We start from the raw sequence: 15,884 nt of genomic DNA, 5'->3' as shown, positions 1-15,884 counted from the left end.
CTGGGAAATGGACTCTGATACCCCAGAAGCCTCTGGCCCTGACTCCTGTAAGGGAGGCATATCTCTCGGGTCTAGGAGCTCCTCAAAGTGCTCCTTCCACCTTCCAGTGATGTCCTCATTTGAGATCAGAGTTTCTCCACCTTTGCTGAGCACAGGCTGATGGATGCATCCCTTCCTTCTTGTGTTTGGCTTCATACGGTGTACCCTGGGGCTCTGTGTTGGGTCCATTATTGTTCTCACTCTATGTTACTATTGGGTAATTTAATTTGCAAGGAAGGAGGGGGGTGCGGTGGTGCAGTGGGCTTGGCTGGGTCCTGCTCTCTGGCAGGTCTGGGGTTTGAGTCCCACTTGGGGTACCTTGTGATGGACTGGCATCCTGTCCCGGGTGTGTCCTCTCTCCCTCCAGCCTTGCGCCCTGTGTTGCCGGGTTTGGTTCCAGGTTGCCGTGACCCCACCCAGGACAAGCGGCTTCAGGCAGTGTGTGTGTGTATTTGCAAGCATAATGTAAGTTTCCACTTATATGCTGATGACACTTAACTATATGTTTCATTGAAGCCTAATGACCCCTCATATATTGTGACTTTGGTAAAGTGTTTTACCAATATAAATTATGTATGAGTAATATTTTTTTACTCTCTGAATTCCAGTGAAACAGGTAGTCGTGGTGAGTGGTGATGTTGAAACTGTTGCCACAATCACGTAAGTCTTTACCTCCAAGCTTCAAGCATACAGAATGTGTTACGGACTTGGGTGTTTTGGTGGACGGAAACCTATCATTTGTGTCTCATATTGCTACATTGACTGCATGCTTCCTTCATTTGAGAAATATAGCTAAATTAAGCCGATTCTTGTGTAGACACAATGCTGAGGAATTGGTTCATGTTTTTGTTTCAAGTAAGTTGGACTATTGCAATGATCTATTAATGGGCGGTCCGTACTATACTATATGCAGGCTACAGCTGGTACAGAATTCTGCTGCGAGAATTGTTACAAGAACTTGGAAGTACAACCATATAACACCACTACTTAAATTGCTGCATTGGCTTCTAATTACATTGGGAATTGATTAAAAGATCTAACTTCTGACATATTCAGCAGTAAATGGCATTGCTGAATAGGTCAGATTGTTATATTCCAAGACTGTCTTTGTTCATTGGATGTGGGTTTCCTTAAAGTACCTGTGATCAATAAGATCTCAGTAGGAGGGCATGAGTTTAGTTACAGAGTGTGTAAACTTTGAAATAGTCTGCCTGTCATTGTCAAGAACGCCCCATCTGTCTTAGTCTTTAAATCCAAGCTTAATACTTACATGTTCACTTTGGCATATCAATAACCGTAATTTCTGTTTGCTGTGATTTCTGTATAAAATTCTGTAATCTCATTAAGTCATCAGTTTCTAACAATTTCTTTCTTGTTGAGTATTGTTTCCCTATAATAAGACCTGAAGAGGCTAGCCAGCTGTGATACCAGCATCCCACGCTGAATGACCTGGTGACTGCCTGCCATAATGGACGATACACACCAAGTTAACACTCAACTACAACGTTAACATTAGTTGTCTTAACTGTCTTAAGTGTTTTTTAATCTAGAATGTCCAGGAGGGGTGGGCAGCCACTGGCACTTAGACCCCCAGAGATTTTTTTTACTGTTATCAACTCACAAGCCTTATTCATCAAGGTAACTGACATTGCTAGATACACTACTTACAAAGGGTCACTCATCCATACATTAGTGGAACTAACTCTCTCTGTCACTCACACACTATGGGTCAACCAGAACAGTATGTCTTTGGACTGTGGGAGAAAATCTATGCAGACACATGGAGAACATGTAAACTCCACACAGACTAGGTAGAGATCAAACCCATGTCCTCTCACACCACCCAGGTGCTATGACACAGCAGCGCTACTTGCTGTGCCACCATACTGTCCTTTGGGTTTTTATGTTTTTTGTTCCTGACAGTTACCACCCATCAGTTACTCCTAGTCCATCCGTCACTCACAGTCAGTCATGGTCACTAACAGACACAACAGTCACTCTTGTAGCCACTCTCCAAATTACTCTCAGGGTCAGCCACAGTCAAACGCTCTCCCACAGTCATTCACACACGCACACACACACACAGTCTTTAACAAAACAACAGACAGTCATACACAATAGACACACGAAGGCATACTGAGGCACTAACAGTCTCTGACATACACGTTCACACAGTCACACGCATACACAATCTAGCAGCCTATCACTGTCATTGTCATACTCTATTTTACCGCCACTGACAGTTAGTTGCCAACATCCAGAGCCGCGGCTCAGGGCTGACCGACAGCTAAAGAGACGGTGTAGGGACTGAGACCGGACCACCTCCGCAGCGCGAACTCGCAGAAGAAACGAGGGCGGAAAGGAGAGCAGGGGTGCGGAGCCTCGGAGAGCACAACAGAGAGCTCCCACCGAACCAGCCACAACAAACGACACACACGGAGTTCACGTTGGAAAGTACAGGTACATTTAACTGTTTGTATTAGTTTTTTATATTATAAGCAACGCATTTCTGAAGTGTGAGCTCCTGGCTGCTAGCATAATTCACAGAGCCGTTCACTTTTATTCAGTTTCTCTTCCACTTTGTCACTGGGTTTGAAAGAGGCAGCAGCAGAGTGTTGGAATGCGTATTGAACTTAATGCAGATTTACTGCGGTGCGAGTTAATGAAAACAGCACTTTGCTAGCTCCTTTTTTTTTCTTTTTCGAGCTGCACTCGTCGAATAGCTGTGGAGACTTCTTGCTTCTTGGCTTACATTGGAATAAAAGACTGCGATTTATGTGGATTTGGAGACTGTGAAACGGGAGTAAAACCAAGTCATTAAGTTACTGGCCCGCGCTGGGGAGACCAGGACTCCTGGAGAAGTTTGCCTGGTTCTATGGGAACAGTTATGACTGACTTCGGTTTTCATCATAACCTATTGTACTGCGTCATGGGCCGTCGACGTTGTGATATCCAGTAGTACCATCTTAAACTTAAAGCTTAGTTTGTCAGATATTAGTATCAGTACTTGTCAGGTTGGGGACCAAAAATATCGACAGTCGTATTCAGAGGAAATGCTAGGTGACTACACTAGTGACTAGCTAACATTGCTAATACAGAAGGTAAGCGAGCAACTAGCTCATAAATAAAAGTAAACCCATCCAAGTGGTCCATGAGTACACGAGCAGCTGAAAGTGCAGAGAAGCAGAAGGGCTCTTGAGTATGTATCGCTTGCCTTGTGCCGGTGCCCAGTGTGCGTGGATGCTGCTGTGCACGAGCACACCGAGCGCGCGTTGAGACGAGACAGTCTGCAGACGGCGGAGTGGGACCGGTTCCGGAGGGCACTGCTGAGCTGGATACTCTACGGCCGAGTCATGTCCCCGGTTACTCTGCATTTTGCGAACACAAGTATCTGGAATTTGAGATCATAGGATGAGGGTCAGTGATTGCATTTAAACTGGGTTGTGATCGACACCAGTGTTTACGCAACATACATCCATCTGGTGTTGTGTTACACCTTTAACCAATTTCATTCTCAGTTACTACCACAGGTTCTACACTTCTTTTTGGGATTTATGGTCTGTGGGCCTCATTTACCTTGCTACCATTGTGTGACAATTTATTGATCAGGCAGTTAGAGATGTGTACAAGCTAAATGGCAGTCAATAAAACTTTAAATGTGGCTGAAAAACACAAAAAGAGCAGTGGGGACAGGGAGCATTCCTAATCAACTACTTTTGTTTAGAAAGGTAACTGGTTTATAATGGAAAACAATTATCCTAATAATGATGATATAAGACAAAAAGTAATGAGAAAGAGATTTTGAGCAAACAGGAAGTGGCTGAGAGAAATTTTGGTTGGGGATTAGAGGAAAGGGTTACTGGACAGGGAGGCTTTCACTTGTTCATAATTTATAAAACATAACAATACACAGACCGTCCAGAGCATCAGAACTTCATAACATCTAGTGGCTACTTTTCTTCTCACCAGGAAATGAGTAGAACCTTAAACCCCCCCATCCCAATCCCCCACATCCCCTCAGCTTGTCTTCTGTTTTCTTTTGGGAAAAGTTTTTTAAAAAAAAGTGCACTAATTGACAATGACAGTGTTGTACTTGACAGTGAACAGTATTCTGGCAAGAAAATTCTTGCTCCAATATTTCTGTACAGCTGCTGGAATGATACTGTTAGGGAGCATGTTGGAGCTACCTTTTTATGAGGGTAGGGCTATAACATAAATAATACTTTCAGAACTGAAAGGAGTATGAGACATTTTTCAAAAGCAGGAATGTTTTTGCAGATGTTTTTTTACTGAATACTTCACAATTTTCTTTGTGTTTGAAGATAATTTTCATTGTTTGAGCTGCCTCAGCCAAGGCCTAGGCGCACCTAATTGGGTGTGTGGTTCTCAATTGCACTTTGAAGTCTCCACATAAGAAGGTTGTGCTTTAAACCATTCTAGTGAAGTAAACCTCAGAATATCTTGGATGTTGCAGGACATGCAAGTGTGCCCTGCAAGCTTGGCTTCCCTTCAGCAAGCTGGCAACCATTCATTGCAGTCTGTGTCTTTACTGGCTGTGCAATGGCCATCGGTGAAGTTATTTCTGGCGTCTCTGAAAAACACCCACCCGCTCTAACCTTGGTGCGCAATGGCTATACCAGCTGGATGACAGCACAGAGGAAAATGAGCCTACATTCTTTTTACCCCAAGGCCCCCTCTACCATGATCCCTAGCCCTAGAGTGCCCCCTTGAGCTCCATGCTTGCTCCTTTCCCTGTCCTTCTTGCCAGGATGTAGCTTGTTCCTTAACTCTCATCGACAGACCCATTTTCCATCTGTTTCCCATTACCTTTGGCTGCAATTGGTGGACCGCCAGCTGTCTGGTCTAGTGTGGCAGTGGCTCTTTGCTCTCAGTTCTTGGGCCAGATGATGACAAGCAGGCAACCTGGTGGAGGCAGAGTGGGCACCATGGGGGAACCATGAGAAACAGTGGTTCTGCTCTACCTTGTCGCAAAAGGTAGATAAGACTTCAGTAAGATTAGGAGTTCATGATGATAGAAACTGAAGTTTAGTTATTTATTTAGCTGATATGTAAAAGAGACTTAAAATGTGTACTTTTTTATTTAGCTGACAACTTAGTTATTTACCCATTTAGACACCTGGGTAAGTACCTTGCTTGAAGGAATTACAGCTGAAGGTGGGATTCAAACTGCTAATCTTTAGGTCTAAAGGCAGCAACTCTAACCATTATGCTACATGCAGCTATTTTACAGTTTGTACAGCTTGGTAATTTTTGCAAGAGGATTTCAGGGTAAGTACCTTGCTCAAGGGTACTACAGCCAGAGGGGAAATGCAAACCTTTGGAAGCGAGGCAGTGGCCCTAACCAGTACGCCATCTGCTGCCTGTTGCTGGAGTTCCCATTACGCACTCTTGGCCCAGTGCCTACAGCCTGCAAAATTTTTAGGGCCAAGAAAGGATGGGGAAATTCCCAAAGAAGAAAAGAGAAAATAAGGAGAAAAATTTGGAAAAAAGACTGTGAGACAGAAATTGAATGCAACTAAAACTTCTAAATTACCATTCAATTGCATAATTCCAGAATTTCCAGGCATTTCCTAAGAAACATTCTTTTCTTTCCTTCTCCATCAATCAGTGCTTTAGCATTAGAATGATTTAAAGTGCATCATGTCTGTTGGCACAATTCACATGGCATTTAACAACTTTTTTCATGTTTACACTTATTTGTTTAGCAGATGCTTTTGTCAAAAGCACCTTCCAATTATTCACCCAGTCATGAAGCTGGGTAATTCTCAGTGAAGCAATTTGGGGTAAGTACTTTAGTCACAGGTACTACCTCTAGAGATGAAATTTGACCCTGCCATCTTTTGAGCCAAAGGCAGCAGTTATAACCACTATGCCACCAGCTGTAGGAAGGGTTTCAGAGTAACAGTGCATAAGGCCTACAAATGTCACAGTTCAGCCCTGCTTCTGCCCCTGCTGCTGAAGAACAGTGTGATATTAACATCATACTGATACCTTAATAAAGCAATATGCTAATGATATTATTTCTAGCTCTTATAGTTAATTGTATGTGTGTCACAGCAAACTTATGCTTCTACCCACTTCATATAAACTGTAGTTGCATTATTTTAACCTACATCAGGGACAACACTAAAAGAAATTTCAAGATATGCTGAGGCTATTATTGCCATTTGTGTACTGTGAGTAATGTCCTGCCCCTCCACCACCTTCGAGGGAGCCCTTCATGTGGAAAGCTGCACCAGCTCCTCTGCCAGTCTGGAAGTTACCTGCTGTTTCGCTCAAATTGAGTAATTTTCCTTTACAGCAACTCACATACCACTCATATCCGGCCTAGCTCTTTCCATGTCGAGTGTTTTAAAGATCAATGCTTTCCTTTGTGGTCCCACTTCAGAATCGTTTGAGTAGATTACGGAAATAGAACAACGGGGCCCCCAAGTCACTGGCTACTTTTTTGTCCTTCTACTGGCTGCATTTATTTTTCTAGGATGTCAATGATGATGGATTGACTGAAAAAGCAGTAGGGACTGGTGCTTCTGTAGAACAGGGAGCAGACCAGATTGGGGGGGGGGGGGGTGTTAAGGGAGTGCTGGGGTGCCATACTTTTTGTCTGACAACAATGTCCTGTTTTTTTGCTTACAGGTTATAACAGAGAGCCTTGTTGTATCCTGGATATTGTTTGCTAGCACTATTTCAACACCCAGGATCATCTCTAGCTTCCACGCTTGCGTGGCTGGAGAGGGGCAAAGTTGGCGGACAGAGAGGCGGTTTTCCTGAGACCCTGGAACTGCGGCAAAGATAGCTGCACCGCCAGCATGGCCTGCAGTTTTGCTGCATCATCTCGGTGAGCGGAAGGTGTCCGATGGTAGAAGACATGTTGGGACAGAGGACTGAGGAGCGCGCCGACACAAGCATTAGTAACCATGGAAACGGTATTGAGGACTTTGGCCTGTGTTGTTATCATCACCATGGTTGCCACAGAGATCATGGAAAGTGTAAGTGCTGATGAATTCGCTCGGTCTCAAGGTGAGCATACTTTTTTGTTTTGTCTCTAACTGGTCACTGTGGAAGCTTGACTGGGGGCCCATTATTTCCAAAAGTTAAGAAAATTGTGTGAATGTTGAACAATTTGCTGAAATGGACATTTTTAGTAGTGCAAGTTCAAGTGGATTTTTATTGTCATTCCTCTATATAGCTTGTATACAGTGGAATGAAATGTCATTTCTCCGGGACCATGGTACAACACAGAACAGTACGCAAGACTTCTTTTGTGTCTTTCGCAGTACACTAGTACTTATTATATATTCAGCTATTGCTCAGTTTCATAAGAATTTGCATTTCATGTGTACTGATGTACAGTAAACATTTACTTTGATAAGACTTTTAATTGTTAATTGTTAGTGGAGTGTTTAGCACTGTTTTCTTTGGACCCAAAGTCACACATTCAAATCCCATCTTCAGCTTTAGTTTTCTTGAGCAAGGTACTTATCTTGATGTGCTCTAGTAAATTTTCCCAGTTCTGGAAATGGAGAAATAATTGTAAGAAGCCTGATATTGTAAGTTGCATTATAGAAAAGCATTACTTAAATAAATAAACGTAGGTTTCCAACATGTTTTATATAAAAGCCTAATGGTGGTTAGTAAAGTGTGTTTGACATTACTGAAAGTAAGATAAAATAAGTCAAAGTCTCTTTAAAATTAGATGTCAGCTCTGAATCCAGTGTGCTTGAATAATGGCAACTGAATGTCTTAACTTTTACTCTCGAATTATAATCACTGTATAGTCACTAGCCATTTATATCAACATAAGAACAGCTTTGGCATGCTAAATGCAGACGGGTAATCTGAATCATGACCCAAGAATGTATTCGTCTAAAATCATAGACCCTTAATTAAACATAACGTAATATGTCAGTAATTATATACTGTTTATACCTCTGTGCTCCTTGTTCTTCTAATGGGGTTCATTTGGCTAAAGGAGAGTGGCAATGTATGAAACTTACATTTCAGTATCTGCAGTCAAACCAGATATATTTTATCTAAAAGGATATTAAGCAGAAAGGCAGACTTTTGGAGGGAAAATCATTTCAGAATTTCTTTTCAGAGACTTTGTACAGGATGACATTGCCATGTTTCGAGCCGGAAGTGAGACGACGGACCCAAGTGCAGTGCGATCGGACTTTTATTGTTTTCAGTCCCAGAATCGTTGACACAGTCAGGCATAGGTCTCTGAGGTGCGTTTGTCCTTCAGAGGGAAATCCAAAAGGCGTGGTCGATGAACAGGCAATAGGTTATTAAACACAGGGAGTCGAAGAGGATCAGGAGAAGGGCAAGGAGCTGGGAAAAGGACTTGAGGACAGGGAAGACAGCAAGGCTGAATCACGAGGTTTGCTAAGTGCTAGGCAAACAAGGTTCCGCGTCAGCACTTGCTCTGCCACAGGCTTTTATGCCTCTGTCCGTGCCGAGCCCCAGGTGTGCCTCGTTGCTCCAGCGGCGTGGGCGTGGAAGACATAATAAAGAAATGCATTATGTAGAAGTGTGTCAGGTAGCTGGGGACATGGTGGCACAGCAGGCTTTGCTGGGTCCTGCTCTCGGGTGGCTCTGGGATTCGAGTCCTGCTTGGAGATCCTTGCGATGGACTGGTGTCCCATCCTGGGTGTGTCCCCTCCTTTCCAGCCTTACACACTGTGTTGCCGGGTTAGGCTCTGGTTCGCCACGACCCCACTTGGGACAAGTGGTTTTAGCCAGTGTGTGTTTCATGTAGCCACCAATGAATCTCAAAGAGCAAACCATGTTGATTGATTCTGACTAGCTAACACTAAGCTATAAAAACTTTATTCAAGCAGCAGAGGAATTTTTTTTTTTATTATTGCTTATAGTGGCCATAGTACATTTAGTTGTAGATGTTATAAGAACATGTTGGTAACGTAATGTAATACGTAGCCAGTACAACAGAATCAACTAGTTAACTAGCTTAAGTTGTATTCCAATAATTCAGACATAGTAAAAACTATCCGCTTACTATCTCTATTCTTTTAATGCTCCATAAATAATTTTTGTAAACTCCCCATAAATGTCCAAGTCATGTGTGTTTTTTTCAGTTTTGCACTGGTGTTTCTATTTCCAGTGCTTCTTAATTACACAAGCATGGCAGCACAGTCATTTGTGCTGCTGTCTCACAGTGCCTGGGTGATGCAAGAGGATGTGGGTTTGATCCCCACTCAGTCTGTGCGGAGTTTGCATGTTCTCCATATGTTAGCTTGGGTTTCCTACAAAAGCTAGACTGTTCAGGTGGATTGGTGACTCAGGAAAAAAAGTCACCCACAGTGAGTGAGAAAGTGTGTTTTACTGATGTGTGGGTGACTGACTTGTTTTAAGTAATGTATCTAGCAGTGTGAGTCACCTTGGGTGAATAATATGTGGATTGATAGCATTGCATGGTGTTAATTGGAAGTTGCTTTGGAGAAAAGCATCTGCTAAATGAAAAGTTTAATAACTTGTAGTCACATTAAGGCTACTACCAAAGCAGGGGTGAGCAATTAATTTTCCCAAGGGGCCACAGGAGAAACTGGGACTGTTGTGGAGGGCCGAACCAATAGGCTGAACTTAATTCTGCTCAATATTAATTTTATCGCTTTATAAAAAGCAGTAAATTATATGGTTTTGAGGGGGCGTGGTGGTGCAGTGGGTTGGACCGGGTCCTGCTTTCCAGTGGGTCTGGGGTTCAAGTCCCGCTTGGGGTGCCTTGCGACGGACTAGCGTCCCGTCCTGGGTGTGTCCCCTCCCCCTCCAGCCTTACACCCTGTGTTGCCGGTAGGCTGTGGTTCCCCGCGACCCCATATGGGACAAGCGGTTCAGAAAGTGTGTGTGTGTGTGTGTGTGTGTGTGTGTGTGTGTGTGTGTGTGTGTGTGTGTGTGTGCCACCTTTAACAGTAACAACTGCAACTAACCGTTTCCTGTAGCTGTTAATCGGTGTCTTGCATCACATCTTGTATGCTTTACTTCAACAAAATTTGCAGGTTTTAGCATGAAAAGCTGTTTTCAGGTCTTACCACATCTCAGTTGAATTTAGGTCAGGAATTTGATTAGGTCATTCCGTAACTTTACTTTTGTGTTTTTTCTTCCACCCATTCTGAGGTCTCTTACCTTAACAGTCATTAATTTAACAGATTCTTTTCTCAGAAGTAACATATAGCTCAAAAAACAATACAAAAGTGCATTGCAATAATAGATTTGCTTATATGTTTTGGATCATTGTTTTGCTACACTACCCATCTTGTTTATTTTGGAATCACAAACAGTGACTTGAGCTGAGGTAAGAAATGCCAGCAGTTCCTTGGATGTTGTACTGGGGATCTTTTTGAATTCTTTAATGATTTTACACCTTGCTCACGGAACAATTTTGGCAGGGCAGCCACTCCTAGGTAAATTTACTGCTGTTCCAAATCTTCTGCATTTGAGTAGTATTGGTAAAAATTTGCTGAGGTTCAGAGCCTTAGAAATGGCTCTCTAAGCCTGTCTAGACTGATGGGCTTCAGTCAGTTTTCTCCAGGGGTTTTCATAAATTTCCTCTATGAATCTCAGTTTTGCCAACTTGACTTTTGCTGGTAAAGGTTTCTATACCTTGCACTCTTCAAAGCACATGGAAGATATGAATTTACTGGCACTGTGTAGCATTACAAACAAATGTTACATAAACAATTTTCATTTTATCACAACATAAACATTTTTTATTGTTATAAAAGCATTGTATATTATTTTTTAAAAACTGAGTTAATGTCTATATTCATAGTTTATTTCTAAAAACTAATATTACAAGGGAGCAGGTGACATAGTGGTTTGAACCTTCACCTCGTACAGAAATACCCTTAACAGGATACTCAACCTGAATTGCCCTTCTAAAAATTACTGAAATATAAATGGGTAAATAATTGTAAGTAGCTTGTGTGCTGATGTGTCTTTGAATGTCAGGTGCAAAGAAGATTATGGAGAATGACAAGGACAGACGGGGGCTCTTCTTCAGACAGTGATCTCCAGACATCCTTGTGAAGTCTATTTTTGACACCATTTTGTATATTTTATGTGATTTACTTTCTATGTATACCATTTTTGTATTGTATCTACTAGTATAGATAGTATGTGTCTCATTCAGTGATGACATTGACTGGATTATTGCTTTTTGGCTGGGATTACTTTTTCTATGTATTACAGAATTCTAAGATCCTTAAAATAATTTAAGGTTAAAGCTGTGTTTATGTGAAAATTAATATAATGAGTAAATTGCTGAGGATATGAAACATTCTGCAGTTGTTAGCTCATGACAAGTTACTGGATGTATTTGGCCAGCGTTACCATGTTTATTTTCAAAACGAGGAAGTCAAATATGCAGACGTGCCGTAGTTGGAGCTGCTGGACGACCATTTTTCTGTCTTAAATAACCGAGTAATGAGGTAAGCCATCATGTTAGTGGCATTAAGTCATGTAGTAATGTGTGCCGTTAATGATGAGCTGCACCATATGTATATACTCGTATAATTTCTGAGTCAATCCATGCCAGTGCACAACACTCTTCTACTGTTCCTTTGTTACGGATGTGACACAGTTGGAAATGCTATGGGACATCAACATAACACAGCACATCAGTAGTACACCACTATCGGTTTATGAACCAGTGACAACACCCATTTTGGACCGCAGTGGAAACCATTAAAGAGGGAGTCGGTTGAAGCCTGGTACTTTGGAGGGCTCCTGCCTGCCCCAGAGCAGAGACAGCTGTTGCACATCTGAGGGAATGGAACAGCTCCTGCTACAGTTTCCCTTCCCTCAGTACAGTACAGTAAAAAGGAAAACTGTAAGTTTTTTCGGTCCGTTTTGAAAACATAATTAAGACTGTCTTTTTCAAAACCAGAAATAAATGAAGCCTAGGCATTTTGATGACTGAGTGATTTCATATGACTTTGGGTTTTATGGGTCTTGAAGGTTCTGGGGTTTTTGTTTAATTGATGCAACAAAGGGTTTGTCTTCCTTAATAATGTGAGTATGCGATCAAAGGAATGTACACAAAGCTACTTTGCAAGTGTGGCATATACCTGGAAGACTTAACATTATGGAGGACACAGAGGCTGTAAATGTGATTCATGCAACTAACATTCTGCCAGGGAGGCTGTACGTACAGTGTTGCATTTGGACCTCAACAGCACAACACATCTAACTAGATGTCACTGCTCTGCCTTGGAAATTCAGGCAGACAATGTAAAAGAAGTTCACTCTTCTCACTCACACTCCTTTCAACCTCGTGTCCAAGTTGAGGTCATGGTAGTACAGAATCTGTCCTGAAAGCACATGACACTAGGCTGCTAAAGGTACACGAGGGACACAATGCCACTCCATGACAGGGTAGTAAAACAAGTTTTAAAAGAAAAAGGATATAGTAAGCTTTTCTTCAAAGAGATCTCTACAGTTGCTATAAAAAGCATGTACTTTATATATGCCAGACTTTAACTCCTGAGGATATCCCCTGTAGTACCACTCCTCTACAAATATAAAAATTTTTGTCTGACACTAGTGGAGCTCTTTTGATGTTGCCTAATGCAACACCAATTTCTGTTTTTTTCAGACTGTGCACTACAGGACCTCAGGGTTAGCAGTGTATGCATGCTGTTTATTTGAGCTGGCTTGGCTACGTAAACACCAGGTTCTACTTCTCGGCACAAAGCAGAAAAGACAGGATCCTTCATCACTGCAATTCCACAGATTGTTTTCCCTCAAATCAGAGGGAAAGGTTTAAGAAACATATGTCTTGAGCATTTCTCCTGTGAGCATGGCTTTTTCTATTCGATGTTTGGCTCATAAATCCGGGAACTTCTTACCAGTAACAGGAAGTATAAGATTTCAGGTTTTCGCAGGAAACAGATCTTGGCTTTGAGAGTCATTATCTGAACTTAAAAGTCTTCAAATGTCCAAAGACCTCTGGAGTTTCTTCAGTCTTTTACTGTGTGATTCTATTTCTTGTACAACCAATACTACCACTATTCTGGGTAGCGGGTGGTATAGTGGTTAGAGCTGTAAACTCTAAGTCAAAGGATCTGTCTTTTCATCTCAGCTCTTTTTACAGTACCCTTGATAAAAGTACTTATCGTAAATTGTTTCAGGAAAAAAGAAGTTACCCAAGAGTATAAATGGAAAATAACTGTAAGTGGTCAGATTGGGAAAAGTGTCAGCTAAACAAATGTCAATGCATAGGTTTTGTTCAAGCAGTAACTGATGCTACTACCATGAACCAACTTAACAAATAATAACACTTCTGCTGTAATCACTACTATAAACTATAAAGTAGTGGAGTAAGTCTTTTGCCACTGTTTTTGCTGAACCTGATTTTGATGGTGCCCTGTTTTTGCACAGTTGCATTCCTGTCTGGCCTGAGCCACTATGAGATCGCTATCCCAGTCCGTGTAGGGCCACAAGGCGAGGCCCTCGGTCTGGAGGACCAGACCGAAAGGTTGTGGCATCAGCGCCATCGGCGCAGCTCAGATGGGCCATTTGAACCCACCCAGCTCTATTACCAGCTGTCCACCACACGCTCCAGCTTCCTGCTCAACCTGACACTGCATAGTGGCTTGCTCTCTGAGCACTTCCGGGTTGAGTACTGGAAGAGGGGTCGGCCAGCCTGGAGCCACGTCTACTCTCCCCACTGCCACTATGTGGGGCACCTGCAGAACCAACAGAGCTCCACCAAGGTGGCCCTGAGCAACTGCAATGGCCTGGTAAGCAGCTATACAGTCCTATGGGAGGTAGAGGTGGTTTGCAGCTGGCCCATAGCTCCCAGTGCTACAGTTACTGCTTTATTTCGCTTACAAGTGCCGAAAGCACTTTTGGGACTATACTGCTTTATCAGTTCACTTCCTTTTGAAAGCAGTGATTTCTGCTTTACGCTTATCTTTGTCAGCTGAGAAAACCTGTTGTCGGTTTTCTATTGATTGACTGCTGAATTCATTGCTAATAAAGAGGTAACAAGTTTTTCTCAGTTGTAAACCCAAGTGTGTCTTGTTCAGCGTAGTCTGCTGTAACCCATTTCTGGTCTGTGCGGACTTTGGTTTAAAGGGCCAAGTTTGTCCTCCGGTGTCTGCTCCTAAGGGTCTGATTTGTGATAATTAGAAAGCTTGTCTGGCTGAACATGAAGTGTCAATTTATCAGTTATAAAATATTCAATATGTGGTAAGATCCTTCCTAAGTCACACTGCTCTCCTTTTCTATAGCGGAGTCTCAAAACATCATCACAAAGAATCCATAAATTATGCACAGCTGTGTCAGAGTCTGACTGCTTTTTGTAAAGTTTTTGCCATGAAAGCTATGAGTTAATTGGTGCCTTAATGACATGGGAACGCCTTCAGCCAAGGATTAAACATGTGCATAAAAGCATGAATAAACACTGCAGACAATCCTTGTGGTTAGAGTAGCACAATTTAATTCCACGCGGAATGCGTTGTGTTCATAAGCCCATCACTAAATACATTATAGGATTATTTGTGTTTTGAAACCCTGCTATAGAAAAGTAGATCAGTGTGACTTTGGAAGGATCTTGCCACATATTTAATATTGTATAACTGATAAATTGACACTTTGATATATTTATGTCCCTCTGTGGACCATTCTAACACTGAAGAGAAGCCACCAGGGAAATGGAACATTTGGTAATCTTATCCAGGGATCCAGTATGGGGAAAAGGGAGAAGATATATGTCACACCAGTTACTTGCGGTCTCACTGTAATCTGAGTTAGCTGAAATGGAACAAATTATTAATGCAGTCAATGTTTTTAAAAACAAAGACTTGAAATGTAAATGGTCCTGCTTCCAGTCACAAGTTGGCCCTTGACATTATACCTTTGAGTAGGATACTTTACCTGTCCATCTCAGTGTAATATTCCTGCCACAGTATCCATAAGTCAGGTTTGTATGCTGACTCTCACAGCAGGGGGTGATCATGTCTGCTGATGAGGAGTTCTTTATTGAGCCACTGAGCCCAGCTGACAACCTGACCAGTGTGGAAGAGCAGGAGGGTCGTCCCCACGTGGTCTACAAGAGGTCCTCTCTTCGTCACCAATATATGGACCAGTCCTGTGGAGTTATAGGTACCAAGGTCTTACTGCTTCTTTGGCTTTTTTTTTTTTCAGCATCTGAATAAAGATTTCCTCCACTGGGTGCAATATTATAAATATATTTAAATGTGATTTGAAATATAACTTGTTTTCTCATTTCTATGTCAATGTTGAAAGCAGTAATTATGTCTTATTACAGCAGTAGGACCATTTCAAACCCTTCAGTTACCCTGCTTGTCTACCATTTTCCCATAGTTCAAAATGCTTTTTGTGATATGTTCCATTAGAAAATGTTAAAACATGTTTAATTCACTTTTGTTTTAAAAAGTTTTAAATGGGCTTTTTCTTCACATAATTCTACTAAGCAAAATTTGCAATAGCAAAAGTTTTAATGCCATTAACAATTTACATTTTGTTTCTGAAGTCCATTTACATTCCTGAAACATAGAAAATATTTTAAAATTATCCAAAAACAAATTCAACATATTTAATTCAGAAACTAGAAGTATCAGACCACAGCAGTGACTTTAGAAAAATGCTTAGTGTATGGTTTTTCGCTTGCTTTTTTGGTGGGGGGTTCTCGGTTGCTGTCCGGTGAGGTTGTTGAGCCTTCCACTGTGGTATTTTCCACAGATGACAGGAGGTGATAGGTGGCAATGGGGTGTTGTGAGCAGCTTAATCAGGACTGAAAGTTTTTGAGGGTTTAAATACAGTCTCCCCATAAATAACAAGCC

General features: G+C 41.9%; 1 protein-coding gene across 4 annotated transcripts in view; it reads left to right on the top strand.

The window, feature by feature from the left end:
• Positions 1 to 2,043: 2,043 nt before the first annotated feature.
• adamts10 (ADAM metallopeptidase with thrombospondin type 1 motif, 10) overlaps positions 2,044 to 15,884 on the top strand; it is a 48,387-nt gene continuing 34,546 nt past the window's right edge. For 3 of the 4 annotated variants that reach the window (XM_018728284.2, XM_018728286.2, XM_018728283.2), the window contains exons 1-4: positions 2,044 to 2,499; positions 6,697 to 7,080; positions 13,456 to 13,817; positions 15,024 to 15,183. In XM_018728284.2, coding sequence (XP_018583800.1) covers positions 6,978 to 7,080; positions 13,456 to 13,817; positions 15,024 to 15,183 — 625 coding nt within the window. In that variant the 5' untranslated portion in view covers positions 2,044 to 2,499; positions 6,697 to 6,977. Of the gene's footprint in view, positions 2,500 to 6,696; positions 7,081 to 13,221; positions 13,246 to 13,455; positions 13,818 to 15,023; positions 15,184 to 15,884 lie in introns of those variants that run through there. The other variant, XM_018728285.2, reaches the window with a different exon arrangement.

The sequence above is a fragment of the Scleropages formosus genome, chromosome 9 (assembly GCF_900964775.1).
Source record: "Scleropages formosus chromosome 9, fSclFor1.1, whole genome shotgun sequence".
NCBI lineage: Eukaryota > Metazoa > Chordata > Actinopteri > Osteoglossiformes > Osteoglossidae > Scleropages > Scleropages formosus.
This window is presented reverse-complemented; position numbering and strand designations above follow the sequence as displayed.